Source organism: Neodiprion pinetum, chromosome 2 (genome assembly GCF_021155775.2).
Source record: "Neodiprion pinetum isolate iyNeoPine1 chromosome 2, iyNeoPine1.2, whole genome shotgun sequence".
Classification (NCBI taxonomy): Eukaryota; Metazoa; Arthropoda; class Insecta; order Hymenoptera; family Diprionidae; genus Neodiprion; species Neodiprion pinetum.
This window is the reverse complement of record NC_060233.1, coordinates 3,707,952-3,735,157: the sequence shown is the minus strand read 5'-3', so window position 1 is coordinate 3,735,157 and position 27,206 is coordinate 3,707,952. Positions and strand designations below refer to the sequence as shown.

The following is a 27,206-nucleotide window of genomic DNA, read 5'->3' as shown; positions in this document are numbered from 1 at the left end:
ATGATTTCGAAAGTATTGTTCTCACCTGCACAACAACGAATTTTCTTTCCTAACAATTGTTATACATGGTAAATTATATACTGAGGCGATTAAAATATTGCTATTATTATTATTAATGCGAAAGTTCGAAGAAACTTTTTTCCAATTTTAATTTAAACCACACGATATCGCCATTACGCACGTATCATTATTCTTCGTTTAAATTCATACATAATATACAATAGGTCGTTGAAGTATCGTGGAAACTTTCCTCATATTCCAGCGTAAATGATTGATCTCATTCGGGCGTAAATCTACGAAATTACATCGTCCCGGCTATGCCAGCGAGGAATGATGGGAATGAGAAAAAACGGTGAATAAAAAAAGAAATTGACCCTGGCTGAGTTTGAACATGACGTATGACGAGTTAAATGATGGCGAGAGGTTCGTACATACAGGATAATCCGTCCCTTCGAATTTTTTTTTACGAAATGAACCTCTCTCACTTATTCGTCATTGGTTACAAACCTTTGAAATACCGCAAGTCTCGCGGGTACGTAATTAATTTCACATGTGTATCGGTATTATTCGAGTAAAGAGTATCTGCAAAAAAAAAAAAAAAAAAAACGATACGAACTTTATCATTTACTTCTTTTTCGAAAGATAAGTATAATTATACAACAGCCTAGAAATTTTTTCGTATATTATAGACAGAGCGAAATGCAATAACAATATGGATCTTTTTATTTCATCTTTTAAATCCTGCGAGAACTCTCGCAATTCCCACAGTTCAGCCCCTTCGTCGTTCGGGCTCAATCTGCCGCGGGATATAAGGTAAACATATATACAGTCCATACACATACATACTGATAGATAGGTATACGAATTTCTACCCTTCTCCATTACCGTCATTATTCTATACTCCCCTAGACTGGAGATTGTTTCCAACTATAATACGCAGGCATCGGTATACATAGATATTATATCATATATACCTATATATATATATATATATATATATATATATATATATATATATATATGTGCGGGTATACCAGATACGTAGAGTATTATCTCTAAGCGGAAAGAGTTTTCTATAAAGGTATAAAGGTAAAAGAATCCTATGTAACCGAAGAGAGGAATTTTCTGAGTAAAAATTCTATAACTTGCAAATTTTTCGACATTTACATATACATATATATATATATATATATATATATGGGGTAGTCCAAACGAACGTTAACATGGTTTGACCCCGACTCCCACCGAATTGGTCACCGATTAATTTCCTACTTCTACTCCACCAAATATAATTTTTCTAATTTTTTCAGATTTTTTCCAACTGTCGTTTAGGAGTAAATAATTTTTTCAGAATTTTCTGTAAATCGTAAGTCATTGTATTCAACGAAAAACGCAAAAAATCGGTTTTCTCAAAAATCGCGTTCTCCAAAAAATTCTAAACATTTTGTGAATTTTCTTTGAATTAAAAAAAAAAACAACCTTTTTTACATTTGACGTAAAAAAGGCCCGGCCCCCGTTTGGGAGCTACGGTTCTTTTTGCACATCAATGTGCGCGTTATCGGATGAAAAATGGATTGAAAAAAAGTTGCAGCCAAATGTTACAATAAGATAACATGCACATATAGATGTGCAAAAAGAAGCGTAGCTCCCAAATGACAGCCGGACCCATTTTGCGTCAAATGTGAAAAAGTTAATTTTTTTCTAGTCAAAGAAAACTCGCAAAAAGTTCAATATTTTTTGAGATTGATGAGATTTAAAATACCAACTCCTGAACGGCAGGTGGAAATTTTCTGAAAAAATTAGAAAATGTATGTTTGGTAGATTAGAAGTGGGAAATGAATCGGCGTTAAACCTTGTTCACGTTCATTTGGACTACCCCATAAATTACAAATTCACCAATAGGAAACACGCGATAACGATTGCAAAATATTTTACAAGTGTAGAGAGGAAGAATGTTGGTATCATAAAAAGAGAAAAATAAAGCAGCATTAAATTATTCATTGCGTAATACATGTATACGGTATGAATAAAGAAAGAGGACGCATAATAGGGTGAGACAAACGGCTTTGCTCCGCGAGAATGAACGCTGCAGAAGAAGCCGCAGTTTTTCGTGTTGATTATAGCGCATGGTGCTGTTGAAAATTCATGTGCGGTCGCTTCTAAAACTGAAAGTTAATTTTCTACGATCCTGATATACAGTAAGCGATATAAAGCTGTGATATATATAATGCGGCTGCATAAATTCTGTACGATGGTTGTGATAATAAATTTGGCAATGCGCCGGTGAATTTTCGAGCGTCTTTAGAAAAACCGATTACAAAGATAACACAGGCCTGTGATGGTTTTCCCGTGACAAAACTGATTAATAATTTGGTTAGGTATTAGGAACGAAACGATGAAAAATAATTTGTTAAAATTCTATCACATAAATGTTCGTAGAATTTTTTTTACTCTTTTCTTAGTAATACTCGAGTTAACTTCCAATTTCTGTGGTAATTATATGTATTAATGTTAGTGATAATATTTGAATATTCATATACCCTCGCTAGTTGCTGTTTATGGTGATTTTAATCATATTTAGAGTACGTAAGTACAAGAGAAAAATATTGAACAGGAGTTTTAAATGAAGTAGAAAAATATATCTTAAGTCTTTTTGACTTATCTAGACTCTTAAGTCTTCTTTAAATTAATGCTCTTCATTTGATAACTACGCATTCACTTTTATATTCGTTATATTTGTTGTTTTTTCATAAAAATTGTTCAAAAATCTGCGTAAATATGTATATCTTGGATAAAAATGAATTTCAATGTGCTGCAAAAAAAGCTAGCGCTATATTTTAATTCGACATACTTGATACTTAAAAAAAAGCATTATTATTTTAAGGGTAAATTAAAAGTTATATGTCGCAGGCTTGTGTTATTATTACACGCGTGCAGAATAAGTCACTGCGTGTTGCCACCTGGCAGGCGTTACAACACGCGTGTTCAAAGAACACAAAATTCAAGCTACAATTGCTTCGTCGGTAAATGTACGTACATACGCTGTTATTTTTTAAAAAAATATTTCTTCAACTCACCTCCATAGCAACGGTTTCCCGCCAGCCCAACAACCATCAGTAAAAACTTCACGGTCATAATCATATTTGCACAAAATATGAGCCGAAAAACGAAAATAAATATTGGACACAAAAATGAAAAGAAACTACGTCTTGTTCGGTTTTCGTTTCTTTTGTTTTCAAACGAACAACTTTTCCCGCCGTAAGTTTGAACAGATTTATCCGTACAACGTCAAACAGCACAGATTTCTTTATAATACCGTTTTCAAATCACTCGAATTTATCCATTATCGAATTACGTTCGTAAACCTGTACGTCGAATGGCTAATATTATTCATTTGTTTACTACGTTTTTTAAATAATCGTGCACGCTTAGAACGGGATTCGCCCACAAGCTCCCCTGACGCGAGTCTAAGCCCGACTGCGGAGACGAGAGCTCGAATCTTTCGGTTCTGCAATACATGTTTCGTCCAGTGTGTTTGTGTGCGAATTCGATCACGTGACTACACAATTGCGCCGCGCAGGCGCTTTCAACCCCCGGTAACGCTGCCTGCTTTACGTTCTCGTCTCCAGAGGCGGCAACAACTTTTTTTCTCACTTTTTCTCACAGATCGTAGTTGATATGACGTTTCTCTATAATATGATTTTCGTCCTTTTAACAATATCGGTTGAGATAATATTTTCATCTGATTAAACCAATTTATACCGTCCAACGTTGATTAACAAGGACGAAGGCTGATCATGTCGATTTAGAGTTAATTGCAGTATGAGTGGAATTACAATTTTTTTTTTTTTGTTTTCACCGTCTTTTGGCAATTTCAATTTACAAATTGCTGACACAGAGCCGCATAGCTTCAAATACAACAGATATCGGCGATGCCTGTGTAGCGTTTCTAAGAAAATAAAAAAAAATAAAAAAAACCGACAAATTTTGCCGTATATTACAGCAGGGCGAAGAGAATTTGCGGAGACGCGGGGTAAATAAAATTTTTGCACGCTGCTGCACGCGCAGCTCAGCCCAGCGTGAAAATAACTGACTGACCAGGTTATACTTTTCGTGTTTTATAACCGTAAGCCTGGACGAAATTTTTTTTTTTTTTTGTTCTCTTTCGTTACTCAAAACTCGACAATTACTCACGGTAGAATCATTTCGACCCGCAATTGCAGAACAACGTTCACGATTTAATCTGAAAATTGGATCAGCGACCATTCGGCGAAAATGATTGTTTCACAGCGTTGACGGTGTTGGGTGGTTTTTTTTTCTTTTGCTGTTTTTTTTTTTGTTTCATTCCGTACCGTTTTCTGCTTTACGCTTTGATTGTTGAAATTGCGTTCTCGAAATATTCCTATAAGCCCGCTGTCACGCACTTGTAAACTGTGTCGTTTATAACGAAAGCTGCGATTAAATATTCACCGAGTCAATACACCGTGCGTATGTTGTTCTATGCGGTACAAAGCCTCTCGCACCGCATTTATTCCCACGCGACTGCGGAGTTTGCTCAGCAGTTCAATTTCGCTGTTCAATATTTTTGTCGCCGACAATTTTACGGGAAGAGGATTAATTAAATTTTTAAAAAGTGTCGCCACAGTGGTCCCGGCGTCTTAAGCAAACCTCTCACTTGTCGTTTTTTTTTTCTTTTATTTTTTCTTTCTTCTTTTTCTTCCAAACATTTTGTCATTTTCTATTCACTCTCCACCGATTCTCACCTCGTTTTCTTTAAACATCCTGAAGAAGTAGAACGAGAAGAAGAAGAAGAAGAAGAAGAAGAAGAAGAAAAAGACAACGAAAAAAAGATGGTATGGACCCGCGTAAAATGGAAAAGGACTTAGGTAGGAAAATATTATTCCTTCGACGATATGGTGTGAAAAAGTAAAACGCTCCGTAGCATCGGAACGAAATAATTTCTGTAATAAAATAGGTGTGCGAGGGAATAATTTTTCATCGATTTACGATTTACGATTTTTCAATTTACGATACATGAAGTATATTTTTTATGACCGTTAATTAACGCTGGGTCTCAGATTCACCCAAGTTATCAGCGAGCGCGAAACTCATGTATAAAATTTGCACGTGTATCGGTGTGTTTTAATTAATATGAAGAACCTCGCAAAGAGTTTCTATCGGCGTGAAGTCAGCCACCCCCCTCTGCATATATTTCTGCAATCTGCTGATACAAATATATATCCTCTTTATCCAGAACATTGAGATTTAATTAAAATAGCTTGCTTTCAGTTACGCATCGATGCCTGATTCGCGATCGGATGCCACGTTTCGCGGCGCTAATTAAATTTCGTTATTATTCTACTTCGTGTTTTACTTCGACGATTAGGCAGACTTTTGGAATATTTTTTCTCCCGTAAAAATGAATAGTCATAAAAAATGACTATTGCGTGTAAATCATTTTTACTGGCGGTGATAAGAATCCATAGAACGATTCGACAGGTCATTATAGCAGATGTAGAATGACGCATATGAATTCTTTGGATTCTCCGGCGTATGCAGTATACGGTATATTCGCTTAATTTATATCCCAAATAACCCCGAAACCTAGTTCATTTCTCGTCTAATTTATTGCAAATAAAGTTTCCCCGTACAGTCCTTCGAAATGAAGAACATTCTTCACTGGCCCGCGGGATATCAATGTCACCGTAATTTTCCGGCCATTCAAATTAAACCCGTTTTCACGCTGACTCGCATTTCAACCCTTGAAATTTTAGAGGCGAGGGAAACCGGAAAAATGATAGACTTATATTCTCATGTCTTGAGTGAAATCTCTTTAATGCGAACTGCACATGTACGTACATTTTCTCTGTAGTAAATGAAATAGAACTTTTTAATTCTATTTTTAAAGATACATCGGACTGAATAAAATTAAGGAGAACATCTACCCTTGAGTGAATTCTTTCATTTACCTTCCGATCCTAATTTTTTTCGTTATTTTCGTATTATTCATACTATGGACGGTTGTAAATGCGCAAAAAAATTATTTACAATCATCTGCAAGATTGATATTGCATGCAATCGTTTAAAGACCGTCCCTGATCAACCTTATAAGTAATACTTCTTGCACAATTGCAACGTCATTCATCATTCTAGCGAAAAAATACCAAAGATATTTAGAAGATAATTCCAAATCTTTTTTTTAAATATTCTTACACGTACTGAATGCCTTGAAGAACTAGGCATACATTTTTCTAGGATATAACAAACGACTGCAACGCTATCATTTAATTCTTTAAAAACAGTCTTGCGTTAGTCATTTTCAAAGTGCTGTAACACCTTCCTAAATGAATACAAACAATTGTTTAAGGATTCTTAATAATCGCCTATAAAATGCTTGTAAAGTTTGAAGAAAAAATCCGAAAGTATACAAGTCCATTTTCTAAATTTTTTTTTGTTTTTACGGATTGGGGCTCCTGCAGGCAGACAACTGGTATTACTGTCCGCGTTGATGTATATATGGTTGCTAGGTTCCAGGGGTAGCGACCAACTTCGAACTTTCATAATTCTAATCTGGTAAACTTTTTCTCATTAAATCCAGACCTGATCGTGTGTACACGAGTACCATAAACCGAAGCAGAAAATTACCGGAACAAGTTCGCCTTGGGATGCATTATAATCATTGCAGATTCGTTATTTAAAAATGTCACGTTCGAAAACAGCCGAGTCGCACAAAGAGGCTGCCCTGACAGCGTCCTTTCGCGTTGTGTGTGCGCGTCGCGATCTGCGTTTTACTACCGGTTAAAAAATAAAAGACATAGAAGTTGCGGTGTGGGGCGTCAAGTTTGGATAGAAATTTCATGGTCGGTCCATGAAAGCGTCGTCGTTGCACTTCGCAGTTGCAGGGAGGACTGGCGGCCATGATTTCCTGGCCAAAGTCCCTGAAGTCTGAACTTGGCTGCGTATCGCGTCGAGCCGAGTCGAGTCGTCAGTCAGTCGGTCAGATCGTTTCGATTATTACCACCGACTACGGGCTTCAAGAACAAGAGACAAGATAGTAAACGTCTACGAGCGTCAAGACGGCGAAGCATCGTGTGCGAGAGGCCGTTGCGTCTCCACAACGAGGAATCGGCGCCGAAAAATACAAAAAAACTTCCAGTAAACTTAACTCTCGTCATTGTTCGTTGATATTTAGTGCGCGCTTTACGGCGACAGCGCGCGTTTCATATCAACACGTTAAAATATAAATGATGGCGAATTTGAGGCAGACACCGTTAACCTGTAGCGGGCATACGAGACCCGTCGTTCATCTAGCCTTTTCCGATGTTACGGAGTCCGGCTACTACCTAATTTCGGCGTGCAAAGGTAAGGATAAATAACGCCTCGATTACGCGCTTATGCGCTTCCGAATCCACTCATTTCTCCCGTCAATCTGGAATTGAATTATTTCTTCATCGTCATATTTCGCCTTTTCGTTAGACACTCTTAGGTTTTACCTGTCATTTATGCCTGTTTTTTCGCAAAATTCCTCTTCTTCCTCAATTCCTTACCCCTCCTCTTCTCCTCCTCTTCAAACAATGTTTTATTTTTTTTTCCCTCTTTCACGCTTTGGCTGTCCATTCCATTCTGGTTCGCCTTGGCCTAGTTTCAAACGATATGCCCAAGGCCCAGGCTACACTCGTGTACAGAGACACATGCACAAGGTGCACATGGACGCTGCACGCTTTATGCTACAAGCTTTATCAGCGTGTCGGCGAATTCTTGTTGCCAATGAGAAAAAATCAATAAATTAGAAATAAGTTCGATAGAAAAATTTTACAGCCTCATAGCTGAGCGTACCGATTCCTACCTACCTATTGTCGCCAGACGTGTCACATGCGGGATCATCCCTCACATCTACGGTGTCTGACCCCGAACTAAACCTTAGAAATGCATGCCTAATAATCCCACTCCCCCACCTCTCTCAACGTCGTCTCTATTTTGTATAGAAGAAATTACCACTATATGGCTAAAATCTAGGATATATCATCGTAGTACACATTGACAAACATTCTAGTTAGCCGAATATTTGTAAAATGGAAAGAAAAATGAGTATATGAATATGCCAGCGGTAACAAAATATGAATAATTATTTACAGATGGAAAGCCGATGCTGCGGCAGGGCGACACTGGGGATTGGATCGGCACGTTTGAGGGGCACAAAGGGGCAGTGTGGGGTGTCGCTTTGAACCCACAGGCCACCAGAGCAGCTACAGGCGCTGCGGACTTCAATGCCAAGGTGTGGGACGCGATAAAGGGCGAAGAAATTCACTCCTTTCAGCACAAGCATATAGTCAAGTCTGTCAACTTCAGTTCTGACTCAAATTACCTGTGTACTGGTTCCAATGAAAAGCTAGTCAAGATCTACGATCTAAACAAGCCGGAAGCAACGCCGCAAGTGAGTATAAATTTGTTTGGAATATAAAAATCCAAAGACAATTGGGAAAGTATAACTTGACTACTAATTACGTATTTTATTACCCTGCAGATATTTTCCGGTCACACTAGTGGCATAAGGCATGTAACTTTTTTCAAAAATGATACCGCTTTGGTTACCTGTGCCGATGACAAAAGCCTACGTTTGTGGGATAGAAACAGCGGGCAAGAAGTGAAAAGACTCGATTTTCCAGCTACACCCAGCTCGATGGAAGTCTCCAGAGATGGCAACATCATTACGACAACTCATTCTAACGTCGTCACGTTTTGGGATAGCAAAGAGTGAGTATTAACCCCCTCTCCACCCGACTTGGATTCCAAGTTCAATTATAATTCTGCATCGCCGATTGTCGTATGAAAAAAAGTAAATAATCTCTGAGGCAGTCAACAACGCAAGAAATCCCGATTTGCAGCCGTTGAATATTGTAGATTTCATCGGCTCAGAAAAGATTAGAGGTAACGGTACATACCTAACATGAACTTTCATTGCGCTGTATCGAGTGTAACAGGAACAAAGGTATTTGCCACGAAAGATATCCAGCCATTTATGGATGTACAAGGTCTGGTTCCGTGCCAGAGTGGACAGTTTTTACTTTCAAATAATGAAGACCATTTTACTTCCTGATCAGCAATGTCCCTGGCTTGAACAGCCATGGCCTAGAAGGAAGTTGGGCTCTTGTACATTTATTTTCATCTCCTGGTAAAGAGAACTACTTGCAATTGGCACAGGCAACTTGTTTACAACACGAGGAAGGAGAATAATGCATCGGCATTACTCGTTTTCTTTTTTTTTTTCATCTGCCATTTCTTCCAGAATTAGCAGAAAAAATATTGCTGCATTGAAAAGTTTGTATCCTACTCACCTGACTCGATTTGTTGATTGCAGGTTGACCAAGATCCGAGAGTTTATTGTTCCTACTCAAGTGAACAGCGCAAGTTTACATCCAGACTGCAGCATATTTGTATGCGGAGGAGAAGATCTGAAAATGTACAAATTCGATTACAGCACTGGAGCAGAAATCGGTACGGTATTTAACATTTATCAATGTTCCTACTTTACTTCATAAAATTCTTCCCTAAGCGTATAAGTACATTTTCTGTTTACCTACACTCATTATTCATTCTCGTAGCAGCAAAGCGCAATTAGTAATTCTCTCATCACCCAACAATGGAATGACAATACAGAACTAAGGTCACAGCATGCAGCATGCCTGGGCGTTTATAATATAAGGCCATTCTTAAGAGGCTTCAATCCTGTGCCTTATTTCCCCTTGAACTTTGTGCATTTAACTGATTTTTAGAAAAATTCTTCATAGTTTATAGTGACGAAATTTTTCCTCACGATGTGGTGTTTTTTATTTTTTTATGTTTACAGAATCTTTCAAGGGACATTTTGGGCCTGTTCACTGCGTTCGGTTTTCTCCGGATGGTGAATTATACGCGAGCGGATCTGAGGATGGGACGCTGAGGCTTTGGCAAACTACCGTTGGAAAAACCTACGGCCTATGGCGTTGTATCGAACAAACTCCAATGATTCCAGAAAATGCTGTACTCAATAACAAGCAAGAGGTCTCGGCAAGCTAAACGCCATATCTCAATTCATACCTCAGATGATAGTCTTGACCGTTAGATTATTCCAGGATGAATTTTGACGCGGGGATAAACGTCTGGCAACAATAAAAATTCCAAATTCCGTGATAACAGACGCGCGAAATCCTTCAAAATAAATTTTAGAAGAAAACCAAATTATATATCTAATTAATTTGAAGGTTGGTGTCTTCGGAATTGAAAATTTGCTCGTTATCATCAAGCATAAAAGTGTGAAATAGGAGAGTATGAAAAATGAACGTTGAGAAACTTGTATTTGTTGGAATAAGTTTCATAATATTCCAAAGCTCTTGGTTGCGTTTGAATATGTTCTCAAGATTTACAGTTATCGCGATCTTAAAAGTTTATTGAACAACCATCAAGCTTCTTTTCAAATTTTACTCATCTCGATATCGTTTCTATTAGAACGGCTTTTCCTAAAGAGCTGAGCGGAAAAGCGATTAAGAAGCAAAAGTGACCTTACGTTAATTCGTGTCATATCGGTGACTCTGTATAAGAAGCTTTTGAACTACGAGTTTGTATTTATTAATTTTTTCACTCGAATGAGACATGCAGTATAGTTATAATGCCATATAAACTATATTGTACACCTTTTTTTTCAAAAGCAGAAAAATAAAAGAAAATGAAAAAAATTTCTCGTATCGAAGGATAATTCAAACTGTATTTTCGCTTGGGGAAGCTTATGAAGAAATCTTCTGTACATAATATTCATGCTCATATTTATAAGGTCCCGAAAATATAGTTGTAATAATCGTTCGTCTGTACGTTTTTTTTTCTTAAGCACCTCAATGATCTATAAAAAGATGTGAAATAAAAAAGTCTAATAAACAACTGAAACAGCTAAATCATCCTAATCATTGAATTATATTCGTCGTTATGCGTTCGTTAGGGATCTGAATTTTTTTTTTTCATTATCAAGAATACTGTACGAGAATAACATTACTTCCGAATCGTATACGTCCAAAATACAGTATGTTACAGTCGAATGAAATCGTATTACATGATGATGAACCGAATAAAGACGAAACTATTACCTGTGTATTTTAGAAAAAAATAATAATTAAAATTTATTATTAATATACACATACACGTGATATCATATCTATGTGTATACTGTTACTATGAGATTTTGTAGCGGCTTATAGCTATGCGTGTGTATATGTATATATATATTATCTATTTTTATTTAGAAAAACAAAACAATAATTAGGTACAAATTAAAATCTATACAAACAGCGTTCGTTAGTACAATAGAAAACGCTGCAAATAACATTATTATACATACTTTTAATAACATATATTATATAAATTCTAGCACGTGTAACAATGTCCTTATTATAATTTTTATAAGGATATGATATTCCGGATTTTTTTTTCTCAACCGGATTAAAAGATTGTTGAAAAATAATGAAACATCATTCTGTGGCAGTATTCTGTAGTAGATGCAGCTTTCCTAACAAGCCGTCACGGCATTTTTCTATCGTTTCTACAATAATCACCAAAAATTTAACTGTGGATACAACACTCGCACATGAAAAATTATTGTATCCACAATTTAGCGTGATTATTGCAGAAACAAAATATAATTATTATGCGTAACCACGCGGGGCCGATTTTATACCTACCGTCGATATCGTAATTGATTTATACACAGAAGTATAACATAGGTATTAATTTTCTATAATAACTAAATACCGCGGGATTATCTTCTATATTTACATTTTTCGTATAGGCAACTTTTTTATAGGTATAATATAATATATAGTATGTATATCTATTCATACAGAAATAATCGATCCTCTTATCGAGTTGCTTTGCTGTGGATTTTTTTCAGGGCGATGACCGGATTACGAGGGACCAAAATAAAAACATAAAATAAAAAATACACAGCAATATATACGGTAGATATACAAGTCACAGTATCTTCAAATTATCAACGGTTTCCCCAAATTATAACATACTTCTATGTGTCAGTTCTATTGTGAAATGAACAAGTTTCAGGATTGATTGATTTTCAAACATTCCCGTTCTAATGTCAGTGGATAATAATAACGAAATATGGTATAACGATAACGGGCTCACAATCAGTTATATTTGTACTCTACCTTTTCTTTCCGACGTCAAGCAGATGACCCGAACTTTTCGCAATCCACGTCACTGCGTATTGCCGATCTAGATCCTGACATAATCTAACTCGGAATGACGATTCCGTCCGAAGAACAGTATCAATTTGGGACCTACAGCGATTACTACGGTGATGATACCTAACGGACTGAATATTTCCGCGATGATAATAACACAGGAAACAGAATGAATTGTCGCATAAATTCTGAGCTTTTACACGCGTTACGAATCTCCTTTTTCCCGCCTTTGAGTATTCTAGCCTTTGCAGATCCATGATCATATCCCCAAGCATTGTCCGATGCGATTGGTTGCGTTCTTCGCTCCTCACCTTCACCATGCTTGATCTTAAAAATTAATTGAACAAATGCGCGACCTGGTCGCGGCGTATATTTAACCGATAAACTGCGAGAGATCTGGCAGTTTGAAACCGTTGAACGTTGCTGCTGTTGGAAGGTTTCTCAAATTGTTCCCCGGCGAGGGGAAACCCCGGAACGCATTTGAATTCGGGAATTGCAACCTCGCTGATGCTTCCGATGCGGCCAAAACGAAACCGCACTGAGCCGTGCAGACATCGTCTCGAAGAATGGCTTCGCGAGAGGCTTCTCTGAGAAGCTGATTGCAGTCTGTAACACGGAGCGATGCGCACTGGGTCTGAAATCGAACAATTGCACATCGTTAGCAAAGAGGATATTGCTTAGAGAAAAGTGTTTTAAATATCCCGGGCTCAAAAGTACCCGAATCTATTAGGGTGGGTTCACATAGACGCGGTCAGGCGGTAACCAATCAAATTGCTTCAAATCTGGTGAACAATATATGTATTTTAGGCATTGTGATTGGTTAGCACATATGTGAATCGGGTTCCCAACCAGAATCTCTTTTTTCAAAATCCCCCGGACAAAATCCCCCCTTCCCCAATATTATTATACGTTTATTAATGTTCGTACAGTTATTTATTTATTTGTTTGGGGAAATTTTATCCAGAGGAATTTTCTCCGCGAGATTTTATCGAGGATATTTTGTCCGGGGAGATTTCGTAGGTAAGAACTGGCTTATACTCACTCCTTCGGCAGTGCATACACAGCTGGTGCAAGGCGTTGGGAATCCGGATTCACCAACGGCGACATTGCGACTGCCGATTTGGCATCCGTGGCTGGTTTCTCGCCAGGCGGAAAAGTCCATGTGCGGCATAGACGAGCAGGGTACCCTGGGGTTGAGGAAATTGCTCGGAAGATCGAACGCGGCGCGTTGCATATCCTGGTGTTGATCCATGTTCTCGCATATCACCTTGGACAGCGTCGTCTTCCTTATCTCGGCCAATTGGTGCTCCGTGAACCGAATGTTGGGGTCGTCGGTCTCGTACCAGAACCTGTCGCACTTACGGGACTGTCTGAACTGTATGGCTATGATGCATGCGAAGGTGGGTCCGACCAAACCGCCTTGAAGGGGTCGCTCGCTCATACCGCCAGGGAACAGATCGATGTCGTCGACCGAGGCATAGATCCGCTTAAGCCGGGCGATAACTTCCGGCGCCATTTCTCTCGAAAGGTCCTCGAAGGTCGTAGCACGTTTCAGATTGCAGAGTGCTCTGTAGTTGTTGTATGATGGGATACCGTGGTCCCTAGCTCTCTGTACGTTGAGGGCGATCAAATCAACACCCGAGTGGGGGATCCTCCTGTTTTCGAAAAGATGATTGGTCACCTCGCCGGTTATAAACTGATCGAGAGTCTCCATCGGCGTAGAAACAAGGCCTCTTATCATCTCGTCAACCATTCCCGGGTCGTAGAGCATGTCCGGATTGAAGAAACCGTCACGAAGCAAAATGGGCGGATCGATGTTCTGGAAGTTTGAATCCATCCTGGGCAAGTGAGGTCTGAGAAGCGAGTGTCCGATCCTGAAAGCCGCGGCTGCAAATTCGTTCAGTACACTGGGGTTACACGTGGGCGAGTACTCCTTGTAGTATCCCTGTGGCAGTAGTTTCAGACCGTACAGACTAACCGCGTTCCAGCCGAGTATCCTCGGCAGAAACTCGTTGTAAACCAAGTGCTGAAGCATGGCGGAAATGATCCTTCGCGAGTGTTGGAAAAGCTTTTCACCGTCCCAATGCGGGTTCACCTGTCTGAGACCCTCCATGATTCGGTTGTGCTCGCGTACCCAAAGAGTGTGCATAACGGCGAGTGCGGGCTGCTCGGAGACGCGGCCATCACCGCCGATGAAACAGTACCCGGATCTCGTTTTGCATTCCGGATGAGTCGCCGTTTGCGGCAAAAGATCTTTCCCGCGGTTCGGATGACGTGTGATATTCATTCGGCCGTTGAACGTGCGAAGAACCTGGCAAACGCAGTCGTTTTCACCGTATATAACAGAGCCGTCGAGGAAGGCCGTGTTCTGGTTGATCTGTTCACGCGGTCCGAGCTGTTGCTGACCGGGCAGCGACCTCATCGAAGGTATGCAGAGTCTCGCCCCGGAGGAGACGTTCACCGTTGGATAGAAATGATCGCCGGGTGGTATGGGGAACGGATTACACTCAGGATGCACGGTGCGGGCCGAGTCGCAAGATCTGCAGCTCGGTATCGACTCGTGGAAACCCTTGTGGATCGGAGTCATGGTCATATCGTGATCGACGAACTGTGCGAACTGCATTACCATCAGAGTGTATCGATTGTGAAGATTTGATATATCGGGGTGAATAACGGTCGAGATGACTCTGGGGTTGGGCAGAGGTATGCCGGTTATGGAGTTCATTCGCGGTTTCGATACACCGTCCTCGTAAATGGGAGGCAGGAGTCTCGCGAAGGTGGTGAGCGCGGTACCCAATTTTGGATTGCGAAGATTGTTGCAGTGCCCGCTGAGGGTTCTGAACGGGGAGCTTGGATCGCAGGGACTGTCGTCGGGTGGACAGTCGAGCTCGTCTGGGGTGGTCTGGCTCTGAAGGAAGCTGGATATGTCGACGGTTTGCAATATGTCGCTGAACTCGTTGTTGGGAAAGCCGAGAACGTTGTCGGATGAGTCGAAAATCTGTCGTTTTCGTCTACGTAGACCATGTGCCCCGTTGATAATCTCGTTAGTCGCGAGCTCGAAGAGTATCGAGGAGTTTGCTAGAAGTAGGGCGTCTTTACTGGCCTTCGAAAAGCTGGCCGCGGTACCGATGGGTGATTTGGGATCAGCGGTCTTCTGCTCGAGCCAGGCGTTGTACTCCAGCTGTTTTCGCACCACGAGGTCCTGCTCGGCCTTCCTGACCGCGTTGGCGATCACCTCGGGGGTCAACTCGGAGGTGACCTCCTTGGCAACAACGGAGGCCATCGAATTGTCGGATATCATGTCCGGCGTGGGATGTTCCCGCCACGCGGCGAGGTCGGCTATACCGTGCTGGTCGCAATTTATCTTGACATTCAGGTACGGGTCCTGCTGAATGAAAGCCATCGGTTGAATTTTCGCTATTCCGGTGTTCTTGCAGATGATACCAGCAAGCGATACTCGCCTGACCTCGGCCAGCTGTTCGGCGGTAAGACCGGACGGCGGCAGATCATTTTCGTACCAAAACCTGTCCGAGTTTCTCAGCTTTACGAATTGCTCTCTGAGCAAGCATCCGAAAGTCGGTCCAACGGCAGCTGCTTCGGTTGGTTTTTCGAAGGTCCCTCCGACGAGTAAATCGACATCCTCGGCGGTCGCGTAGAGCCCACGAAGTCCCTCGACGTCATCCTCGCTCATCGTGTACTCGAAGTCGGTGAAATTGATCATGCGATCGTTGCCCGAACAGTAAGAAACGAAGTGCGGGTAACCAGGCACTCCGTGATCCCTGGCCGCGTGGATGGCTCTCTCGGCTTCGTCCCAATCTCCGTTATCTACGCCGGGAATCCTGAGGCTCACCTGCCTTGCCGGCCTGGCGAGAAGGTCCTCGAGACTGACGGATCCGTTGTTGAGGGAGAGAAGCGCGCGCAGAGCGCCAAGCGCGACGGAGTCAAAAACGCCGCCGCGATTGGTCGACGAGTACCCGGAGTAAAACCCGCTCCTTACCGGTTTCAGGTCGGCGTTGACGAAGGCCGCCTCACCTAGAATGCTTGGTACGAATTCGTTGATCGTGACGTGCTGCAGTTCGGAAATGACTATGCGCCGTGCCTCCAGGAAGACCTTCGCGTCCTCCCAGTGATCGTTTACCTCGGCGAGGCCATCGGCCAGGCGATTGTGCTCGAGGAAGAGGGTGCGGTAAAGGGCACCGAGGGCCGTGCCGTCTTCGCACTTCTTGCAGGCGGCCAAGCTAACCCTTCCATGGGAGTAGGTTCTAATGGCGTGAAGGTCCTGGTCGGTGTTCCCGTAGAGATCGGAACCGTCGAGGTACCCGGACACGGCGTTCATCTGCTCCCTGGTCTCGAATTTGCAGCTGGTCGCGGTAAGGGTCGGCAGCGAACGGGTGTAGTTTCTGCAAACTTCACTCCCCCCGTTTTCGCTCCAGGTCGAATAGCACTCGGCGTGATTTGGGCCGTTCACACCGCAGCAATCAATCCCTTTCGGATTCATCGTCTCGGCTATGTCCCGCAACAATAATTCCGCCCACACCCCGGCCAAGCTGGCAAGTCCTTCGTGATGTGCAGAGTCTCGACGAAGCGACGATACAACATCGAAGGGTAGCGGCAATGCGTGAGTCCCTACCGATTGTCTCGGTTTGCTGATTCCTGAAAAACAAATCGTGCTCGGTCAAATGATTGCTTGAATAATTCTAGGGAATCTAAATGCTATCGCGTTATTCTTGTTGCGATAATTCAGGGGTTGCAGGTACGCCTTGTTGCATGCAACACGTTACGCAGTAATACGGTAGAAGAGATATGGCGTAAAATACCGCCTCATTTTATACAATTCAACGTGCATTTATGCGGATATAGAAGAGAATATGTAGGCGGCAAATTGAAGCGAGATTCTCTCGAAAGATACAATTGGCAAATTATAGTTGATTAACGATAAGAATGAATCGACACGATTTAGAGGATGACGGTATTTTATTTGAAAAAGGCGAACGACAGGTCGATGATCTCGTATTATATACACCCAGGTTTTTTAACTTGTATTCTTCGTTTCTACGCTAGTAAATCAACCGCTGGTGAATGGTTAATCTGTGCACTATGATAATTGGGCTCGTTAAAAGGATCAGATAAAACAATTAAGAACCAAACATCGCACAGTGTTTTGATACAGCGTTTCAAACTCGTTGAGTAATAGTCACGGGTTTGGCTGGCCTGCAGTTAAAATGAAAGTTTGGAACATCTTTCGCACGAATTATAATCACCACCACGGCATTGCTTTTGCTCTTGCCAAAGTTACGCAATAAGTATCGGTTTTCAAATCCTGGCAGTAGCAGCAGCAGTAGCGGCAGTAGAATTAACAGTAGCAGGCTGTGACTATCTCATTATCGCTAAAAAGTGTTTCGTAAAAACTATGTACCAGACTAATATAGTGTGAAACAGAATTGCTCAATACGCGTCCTCGCAATAAATACCAGAAAAAGAGGTGGAAAAAGAAACCGAAAAACGAAGCGAAATAAAGAAATATCCGAGGTATCATAAAAATGGTCAGACAGCTTGGCACATGCAAGATTCGTATATTACATCCTTGTCATTCATATTCAAAATTATTATATAAGCATATACCTCGGTTCTGTTTAAAAATCTTGCGAAATCATCAAGTGATAAGAATTAAGAAGCAACGCAGAGAGAAAGAGAGAGAGAGAGAGAGAGAGAGAGAAAGAGAGAAAGAATATATAAGAAATAAAAGTGTGGAAAAGAAGAAAAAATGATCAAAATAAAAAAAAAAAAAGAAGAAAAAAAGAAACGAAACAACTTGTTACGAAATATTTTATGAACATTCGTTGGACGTTATATATAACGCCTCGCGCGAAACTTGATTATTGAAAAATAAGAAAAAATAAGGCCTCACGTCCCATTTGCACAGATTTTCAGGAGGCACATGACGAGAACTTTATAACAGCCGGTTAATTATAAATTATAAATTACAAAGTGAGAGGTAAAATTATGCAAAACACATCCGAGGCGACGGCAATTGCAACTCTGTAAGAGGTCCTAATGGCAAGCCGTGGAATGAAGATGAGTTTAAGTTGCGAAACAAGTGGACGTAAAACAACAACCACAACAACAACGTTTCTAATTATCATTCTCAAGCTGGCAGTAGTATTTATTTCACACCGAGTTGTGTGGTAATGAATTTAATTCGGAAACAACGCCGCTATATAGAGTGGTGTAAAATAAAAACGTTCCCTTTTTTTCCTCCGAATCGAATTAAACCGCTATCGATCAATGCCACGTGCCAAAGTGAACGTGTGGAAATTTTCGTCTCTTTCAATCGAACCCTACACATTAACGTTCGAATAATTTAGAACTCCAGGTTAAGGCTACACCGACATTACACGGTCTTTATAATGTATCATGTACTAGGAATTTCAATCTCCTGTACTTTCCTAAATTCGTATTATACACGTATAAGAATTCTATTGTAAATCTATACTAATACCATTGAATGACGCTGCTGTTATATAGTTGCTTCAGTGAAAGTTTACATAAATTCGATTAGAGAACGTGTATCGCGCGCGGCACGTTTCAGCTTGTAATAGGACCTTACGAAAATATTCTGAAAATTTTTCCACTCTCTTCTATTCTCATCATCTGTCGCATTTGTACACATTATACGCTTTGAGAACGAGGAAGAAAAATTAATAAAGATGCATGAATCGAATCGATGAAATTAATCGTAATCCCCCCCCCCCCCCCCCCCCCAATACGATCTTGCAACAGCGAGTTTGCTGCACCGCGTATATAAAGTAAAAACCATCTATCAAAGGCCTGTTTACTTTACAATATAATTACTCTCCCGCATAATCGTGTTTTTTTTTTTTGGTATCTTTTGTTTTTGTTTTTTTTTTTCTCATTCTCACCACAATCATTATATTCTTGGACAGTCGGTGTAATAACAATCTTGCCTCGAGTTTCACGGGGTTATTAGGAAATTCTATTCACACGCCGCCCGTGACGTGTGGTGCCGTGTACCGAGCTCATATATCATCGTTACCGAATCTTCCATAATAATCCCTACACGCATCTCTCGATACCTTTTACATCTACACCTGTATAAATATTATAGGTGTAGGAACTACGAGAAATATTTAATTTCTTCCGCTAATGGCCGATGCAATTCACTTTCATCGCCTCATTTTATACATACATACCTATTATATGTACCATGTATAAAGGTATCTACAATAAGATATCCGATCGTATCGATGCACGGCCGTCTCCCGCAGTATTTAACCCTTTCGGTAACAATGGGATGCTCAGCGTTTATTTGGAACTTCAAATGATCTTTGTTACTTCGTATAACCCCAAAAACCCCCCGAGTAACAAGTTTCAACCAGAATTATCGAGTTTTCATAGTTTTTTCGATTTTACGCCCGCCATATTGAATCCGCCATCTTGGTTTTAGAAATCATCTAATTCTGACCTCAGATTCCGGATCAGCGACTGCGAAAAAAATCCCCGACTAACAAAATTCAGGCCAAAATATTGAGTTTAGAAATGTGGGACTGAAAGGGTTAATTTTTTTTCTCCTTTTCGTCCGCATCGGCGACTTTTCGCACGCGTTTTATTTATCCGCCTCGTCTCTTTCAGCCGGCCACATTGAATTAAAAATTGCTAAATTGTAACCGAAACACAGCCGAGGTTTTCACCGATTTTATACAGATCATGGTACACTGGTAAGGTTCAAATTTATATCCCACAGCCCAACGCCTTCAGCACGTTTACGAAAGAATTAATGAAACTCGAAAGTTCTTCACAGTTCTATACGCGCGGCTCTGCATTGCCGATTATTCAACGTTACACCCGGTTGCAGGTGTAACGTACAATTTGTCCATCCATTTTCTTGGTCTTTTTTCATTTTATACCAAGATTATTGCCTGATTTACGTAATCCACGCGTAATTCTTCATTCGCCAAATTTTAATTCAGTTAATCGGTTCAACAGCTGCGGTATAATATTTGGCAACGACTAAAAATTCGCAACAAATTTCTTCATTGGAAGAGAATTAAAGACATCGGATGAATTGAGATGAGATACTGAAATTGTATTAGACGTTGAAAATGAAGAAAAAAGAAAAAAAAAAAAAAAGAAAAAAAGAAAAGAGGTAACGAGAATGAGAGTAGACAAAAGATACCGGTGTGTTCCTGTTTAGCTCGTTGAACCACTCGCGAATGGAGAAAGTTTGCGATCGTGATGGTACGCGAGAGAGAAAGAGAGAGAGAGAGAGAGAGAGAGAGAGAAAAGCACCGGCACGACAGCTCAACGAATATGTATAAAGAATTTCACACATTCTCGCGGTACAAAAAAAACACACTGCACGTAAAATATTAACGATGATCAAGGAAGGAGTGGGAAAAAAAAAATAAGTAAATAAACCACCGGGGTCAAGTGGCATATATTTATTGTATTGCAAACAGTTATTTTTGTCAAAAGAAGTTAATTATTTCTTCTCTTTTTTTTTCTTTTTTTTTTTATAATTATTGGCGAGCCATTAAGCGAAATTAAACGATTCGAGAATTTTCTGCTGTAAGAATAGAAATGAGTGTGTGTGTTTTTTTCCCCTCATCTCGATATTCGCAAAAACTGTTTGCGGAACGACATATATATATATATATATATAACATTGTACAATTTCGCCTGAAAAACTCGTATCAACGGATCTGTAGCATAATTTTATTTTTTTTTTTTGAATTCCGATATCCAAAAATCGAATAATTGTTTTGAAATTTTTCAACAGTTAACAAATTCTCTGCGCCGAAGTAAATATAGGTAATATTAGTTTCATATTTTAGAGCAGGTTTGAAAAAAAATTAACGTTCTTTTTTTTACTGCTCTAAGATAAGAATGAAAAAAGTAAAGGATCGTTCTGGACAAAAAAAAGGAAAAAAAAAAGAAAAGAAAACGTTGCAATTTGTGTATATAATAAATAATTGATCGAAAAATTCGTGAGAAATTGTTACTACCATTAAATTACAGTACAGCTTGTGAAAATCGTGCAGACGAGGTTTTAATTGGAGTAACTGTGTATGTATGTATGTATGTAATGTAAATACGTAGTTACACTTAGGTATAAATGCAGCCTGCATACACAATTCCCGGAAGTATTTTGAGGATCTTTACTTTCAGTGCAACACTAATTGTAAGAAAGGTGCAGTGCGCGCATGTGATACAATGTAATCTGTACAAAGCTCTTCGACACGACCCACTTTCCACAAATTTTATATCCACATACATGCACAGAGGTACTGTACGTGTATTATCAATATAACAACTTTGAAACAAAATGAACATTTGATATTTTCTTATCTCTCTTTCTCTCAATGTCGGGCAAAATCGGAAACGCGAATTATAAAATTTGTCAGTTGACTTCTTTCCTCCTTAAGTTATACAATGGAATAAAATATTGTCCGAAAATTTTCAAAATAATAGTGCGTTCTACCTTGACGAATTAGGATGAAATATATTATATAAAATATAATATACTTTCACAATTATACACATATATATTAGTATATATCTGCGATGCTGTTTTTCGTTTTTTTTTTTTCTTTTAAATGTTTATTACCAAAAGCTATACCTCACGTAATATTACGTATTAAATAAACGATTCGTTCCGTAATTAGTTGTAAATTTTTTCATTCTTTTTACCCAATTTCATGTAACACCTGTTTCCTTCATCTCTCTATTTTTTATTACCAATTAAAATTCAAATATATAGCGTAAATTTTCTGAAATTTATATATATACATACATAGAAGAATAATATTGAAAAACTCTCTCACGGCGAATTACAAAATCGTTTTCGTTATTGTATCTATGTACATTCAGGTAAGGTTATTATTACACACACCGGTATTTGTAACACGTATGCCGGGATAATCTCTTGAAATTTGAAAATGAACCGCGCATGCGCCAAACAATTAAATCTCATTGGTCGGCGAAATCTTCCCGCAGCGATATTCTTGTCCGCGACGCAGGCGGGCCAACCTACGCAAAATGTGGGCGTTTGAATTTTCAAAGAGCGTAAGCGTTGAATTCCGACCGTTCTTTGAAGAATCAACTTTCCGACCCGATAACAAATGCTTCCCAAACCTTTCCGAGTCACCGCCTCGATTATCCGAGATTCTAACCTCGAAAATTCGTATCAACCACATCGCCGGCAGAAAGAGTTTGACAGCTGAAAATTCGGGTTGGCCAGCCTGCACGAACAGCCGATAAAACTCGCGCATGCGCGGTTCATTTTCAAGTTTCAAGAGATTGTCCCGGTACATACATACACACAACGCATCGCTTCTTGCCTGCATTTTTATGAATGAACGACCTTTCGTCTGCAGGATAAATAATAATTGCACACTGCAGCAGGTGTGCACTTCAAGGTCTATAATACGTCGTCTTTCTTCTCGAGTATAAGGTTGTTAATAGTATAAAAAAAAATGGATGTACAAAGTACTGCACAAAGTATAACGTACGCATACATTAAGCCTGTGCGATTAATCAAAATTCACAAAGGTCCAGAAAGGAAGAGGAAGGAAGAAATCTTTCCCAACCTTAAAAGCGTATCGCGAAAGACATTTCACTTATATTTTGAGGTCAGCACACGCGGACTCGCGAGTCTCGTGACCGCTGTTATTGGCCTGTGTATATGTACATAATACAGGTACAGGTATGCCGTCGAGGCGAGTCGCTTACTTACTTTCTTTGACGTTCTTACTTTCATACCTACTTTCGTTTCGTATCGCGCGTTCGAAAATAAAATCGATGTCGAACGGGGTATCACGATGCTCTTGCACTGCAACGAACAAGCCTTGCCCGTCATCCTTCGATATATATATATATATATATATATATATATATATATATATATATATATATATATATGTATGTATGATAATTACTTTATAAAAATTGTTGTAACGATCGATTTATTTTCTCATCTCTGTTTGTCTTTTTTTTTTTTTTTTACAAACATCTAATATTTTCGTCGACGATTATACGCGATATGATTCTCGTGAAGAACGATTTTTGTTTTACTTTATTTCATCAAACGATAATTCTTCACAATCGGCACGGATTCAAAACGATGGATATTTGTTTTTTTGTTTTTTTTTTTTAAATTTTTTTGTTTTTATCACCAAGAATTTTGTACAAAGGCGATTTTAGGGAAAGCATCGAGTATCGGGGACAAATTGATGTACACGGTGGTATTTGAAGTTAGTGTTTTAAGATCTTTGAAATTAGGCGATAAGCGGCTAGTAGAAACGATTCTATCCGATGAAACGAATGAAACGGCGCGGGGTTGAAGTTCCGAATTGGAAAAGTTTCAGAAGTCCGTAATTTTCAGAATTTTTGACGTTTCGTCAAAGTTTCATTTCTTCACTTCAAGTTTCACCAACGAAAAATTCGGAATTAGGCGCTTGAAGCTTTTCAAATTTTAAATTTCAACCCCGTCTCGAGAAAAAAAAAAAAAAATTAAAAAAAGAACAAGGAAGATATAAGTAAAAATAAATACATATAAATAATATCGTAACGGATGAAGAAGAAGAAGAAGAAGAAGAAATCGGAATTGGAATAGTCTAATTGGCATTGCTAAATTGCATAATCACCTGATGCCTAAGAAATCCGTGTTATTTATGTAGCATAATAATTGAATTTGTGTGAATATATTTTGTACCTACGCCGAATTTCAAATGTCTCCGATGAACCGTAAAGGGTGAAAATCACTTTTACTTCGACTGCATACATATAATTGTATTATTTTATATACCTATTATGTATTTGTAAGACGTTATATTGTTTTTCGTCGCTGTCTCGTTGTGTTAAAGATATTATTTTACCGATCTACTTTTACCAACTCGGGATCACTGCACCAATGCACGCGTTTCAAATAAAGCAACAAAGAAAAGTCTTTTGTATATTCGATAAGAAAGAAACGATCAATAACTATTCGTCTATCGATTTCTAAACACAGCGTCGAAGCTTCGCTTCAACTAAAATCTATTGAAAATAAATCGTGAGAATGAAGATAAAAAAAAATAAATAAATAAAAATTATTTTTTTCCAACCACAAGATGCAAAGTTGAGATATTGATGCTTTAACCTCATTCTAATCAGAAGATTATTTATTAAAAATACAATGTACAACTTTATTTTCATCATTTTGGGATTGTCGAATTTATTCAATTTAATACAACATTGAAATCGATGGTGATGAGAAAAAAGAACTAGCAATACTGAATTGACTATAAAAGAAGAAGGAAAACCAACTTCAGTAAATTATGTATGGATAATAATAAAAATGTTTTTTTTTTTTTTAATACTCATCTGAATAAAACGAACCATCGTAAAATGAAATCGAACGAATCTACTAGATTTTTGACAATTTTGAAACGATTTGAAACAAAGCATCGATGTGAAAGTTTTTTTTTTTCTCAAATTCCAGTACTATCTACTTTTGTATCTTAAAAGATATCTCTTCGTAGCTTATAAGAAATATCTTAAAAACTATTTGACGGTAAACTTTGAAATTTTTATGATATATTTCACGAACTATGATGAAAATTTGAATCCTCGAAAAAATGATTTTAGAGAGGTTCATATTATTTTTTTTTTTTTTTGTAAATACTATTTTTCTTTCAAAGAAATCGCATCTTCGTTGTACACAACAAACAAAGAATTTTTTTCTCATTTATTCCTACAATCAAAGTTTGCACGATTATGGATCATATCTTTTTTATTTTTTTTAAATGAAATTGTTTGCGATCTAGAAACATTGGAATTTTTCCGACTCCGAAACGTCGAAATTAATTCATAAATGAAAAATTTTACGAACCATGTCGAAATAAAAAAACACATGCAAATTATTTCCGTATTAAATATATCAGACAAATTTATTCGTCAATTGTAAATATTATATGGAATGACCCATATATTTCATACATTTATACCCTGCAACGGCAATTCATTCACTCTCTATTTTACCGAGTAGTATTATCGGCATTCAGACGATGCGCCGATTTGAACGTCCGCTTGTATTTTATACACACACGCACACATGCATGTATATATATATTTACATATGTAAAATATAAAAGCCCGCACGCACATCCTAATCGAAAATAATCGAAGAAGTGTGTGGACAGAGGTTATAAAATAATGTTATTCTTAGCCGGTGCGCGTACCTGCCTATCCGCCTTGTGCAATTCACATACATACCGAAATGCGCGCTTAGGCATTGGCTCTGTAATATAAATTCCTACGACGATTTACGATTAGGCATTATAAGGTAGGATGCACGCACGCGCTTGTATTTTCACTTTCCCTTCTTGACCCACTGCTCGCATGCCTGCCCCATTATATCGCACTCGACATTCATTTCCAATTGTAAGATATGCACGAACTATGATTAGCATTTCCGATCGAACCGGCATCCACTTAATTCGTTTCTTTTTTCCCGCGTTATTTCAAATCAAACATCCTACTTCCGGCTTCTCTTAATGTTATTCCTTATCTGTCGCAACGATTATATTATCAGAATTGTTTCAATCAATCGATCGATCAATTGTCAGGTTGACGATATTTCAGAAGATAGATATTTACAAATCGCTATCATAGAGGTAATTTCTTAATCGTTGATTCAAAAAATTCAAAATGGCGGATCCAATATGGCCGACGAAAATATCAAACTCGATCGAATCGGGGAAAAAAACTCTGTCCAGGGGTTTTTGGGGTCGCTGATTGCGAATCTGTGATCAGATTTAGCAAATTCGGGATGGCGAGATCGATCTGTGACCCCGAAAATCACTGAGTGAGAGTTTTTTGACCGTATTCGATGAAGTTTGAAATTATCCTCCGCCATATGCGATCCGCCATTTTGAATATTTCAAATCTGATTTCAGATTCGTCATCAACGACCCCAAAATACACAGAATACTATCTTATTCCGACAATTGATTCAGCGCAATAATGTCTGACCCTAATTAGGGTTAAAATAAAGAGTGTTACAGACTCGTGGCTTGACTTCAACTTCCAGTAGCAAATGGAGAAAAGAAAAGGAAAGGAGAGACTCACCATCGGCATAGGCAGGTCCGATGAGCCTGAGCATAGGCGACCCTCTCGCACCCCAAGCGGGATGTCGAACGTTATTGCAAGCTCCCGATGGCGCTCGATACATGCTTGGTGGGCAAGGTCTTTCCGGCCGAACTCGACACGGCGATCCATCGGGTCCGATTCTGTCCTCGAGCCTGACGATAAGAAAGAAAATGATGAAAAACAATTTCACGAACAATTGTTTACAAGAAAAAAAAGAAAAAAAAGAAAAAAAGAAGAAGAACACGAAACGAAATAAAATTAATAAAATAAACGATCTGTGACTTGTTACTATATTATGATTAATACGTGTAGCACAGAGAGTTATCGGTCTGCTTTTTTTTTTTTTTGCTCAATTAATTTTATTTCTTCAAATTTTTCGTTTCGAATGAAAAGTACGAGGAAATGAAATCGAAATTCACAGCTCAAGTGCAACGCTGTAGTTCAGGTATAATGTTAATGTGTAACATTGTATTGTATAATAACAAAGCTTGCAATGTGTGTTGTATGGATAGATTTTTCATTAAAAAGGATCGTTGAAGGGAGAAAACGATGACGATAGTATTTCTAATTCGTCTGCTATCCAGGTGCGTTCTATAAGCAGCAACAACAACAACAACAACACCAACAAGAGAGCTGATGTTATAATTATTCGTACCAACTACGGTAAAGAAAAATTTTACACCGCACATGCGACAAGACAAAGACTCGCGATGTTATACGTACGTACGTACGTACCTATCTATAATGAATTTTTAATACAAAACAAGCCATTACGTACATAAATTTACACATGATATTGTTGAAATTTACTGAAAAACTCGACTTTCACAGATCATA

General features: G+C 39.0%; 3 protein-coding genes and 2 long non-coding RNA genes across 6 annotated transcripts in view; 1 reads left to right on the top strand and 4 right to left on the bottom strand.

The window, feature by feature from the left end:
- The window catches only part of LOC124211478 (uncharacterized), a 40,533-nt gene extending 37,067 nt beyond the window's left edge, over positions 1-3,466 (bottom strand). The window contains exon 1 of the mRNA XM_046610565.2: positions 3,078-3,466. Within this exon, the coding sequence (XP_046466521.1) occupies positions 3,078-3,141 (64 nt within the window). The 5' untranslated portion in view covers positions 3,142-3,466. The remainder of the gene's footprint in view (positions 1-3,077) is intronic.
- A 3,430-nt stretch (positions 3,467-6,896) lies between these two features.
- On the top strand, positions 6,897-11,575 carry wmd (serine-threonine kinase receptor-associated protein wmd). Its single transcript, XM_046614657.2, has 5 exons — positions 6,897-7,362; positions 8,136-8,434; positions 8,525-8,754; positions 9,359-9,495; positions 9,848-11,575. Exons 1-5 carry the CDS (start codon positions 7,245-7,247, stop codon positions 10,054-10,056), a joined length of 993 nt encoding a protein of 330 aa, XP_046470613.1. The 5' UTR covers positions 6,897-7,244; the 3' UTR covers positions 10,057-11,575.
- Positions 7,165-7,898, bottom strand: LOC124213365 (uncharacterized). The gene is made up of 3 exons (XR_006881868.2): positions 7,851-7,898; positions 7,494-7,757; positions 7,165-7,429 (listed from the first exon to the last, which is right to left on the bottom strand). It is a non-coding gene; the product is annotated as an uncharacterized lncRNA (long non-coding RNA).
- Positions 8,578-9,125, bottom strand: LOC124213363 (uncharacterized). Its single transcript, XR_006881867.2, has 2 exons — positions 8,943-9,125; positions 8,578-8,807 (listed from the first exon to the last, which is right to left on the bottom strand). It is a non-coding gene; the product is annotated as an uncharacterized lncRNA (long non-coding RNA).
- LOC124213358 (uncharacterized) overlaps positions 10,133-27,206 on the bottom strand; it is a 38,255-nt gene continuing 21,181 nt past the window's right edge. For both annotated transcript variants that reach the window (XM_046614644.2, XM_046614645.2), the window contains 3 exons: positions 26,349-26,521; positions 13,264-16,874; positions 10,133-12,855 (listed from right to left, as the gene is read on the bottom strand). In XM_046614644.2, the coding sequence (XP_046470600.1) occupies positions 12,595-12,855; positions 13,264-16,874; positions 26,349-26,521 (4,045 nt within the window). In that variant the 3' untranslated portion in view covers positions 10,133-12,594. The remainder of the gene's footprint in view (positions 12,856-13,263; positions 16,875-26,348; positions 26,522-27,206) is intronic.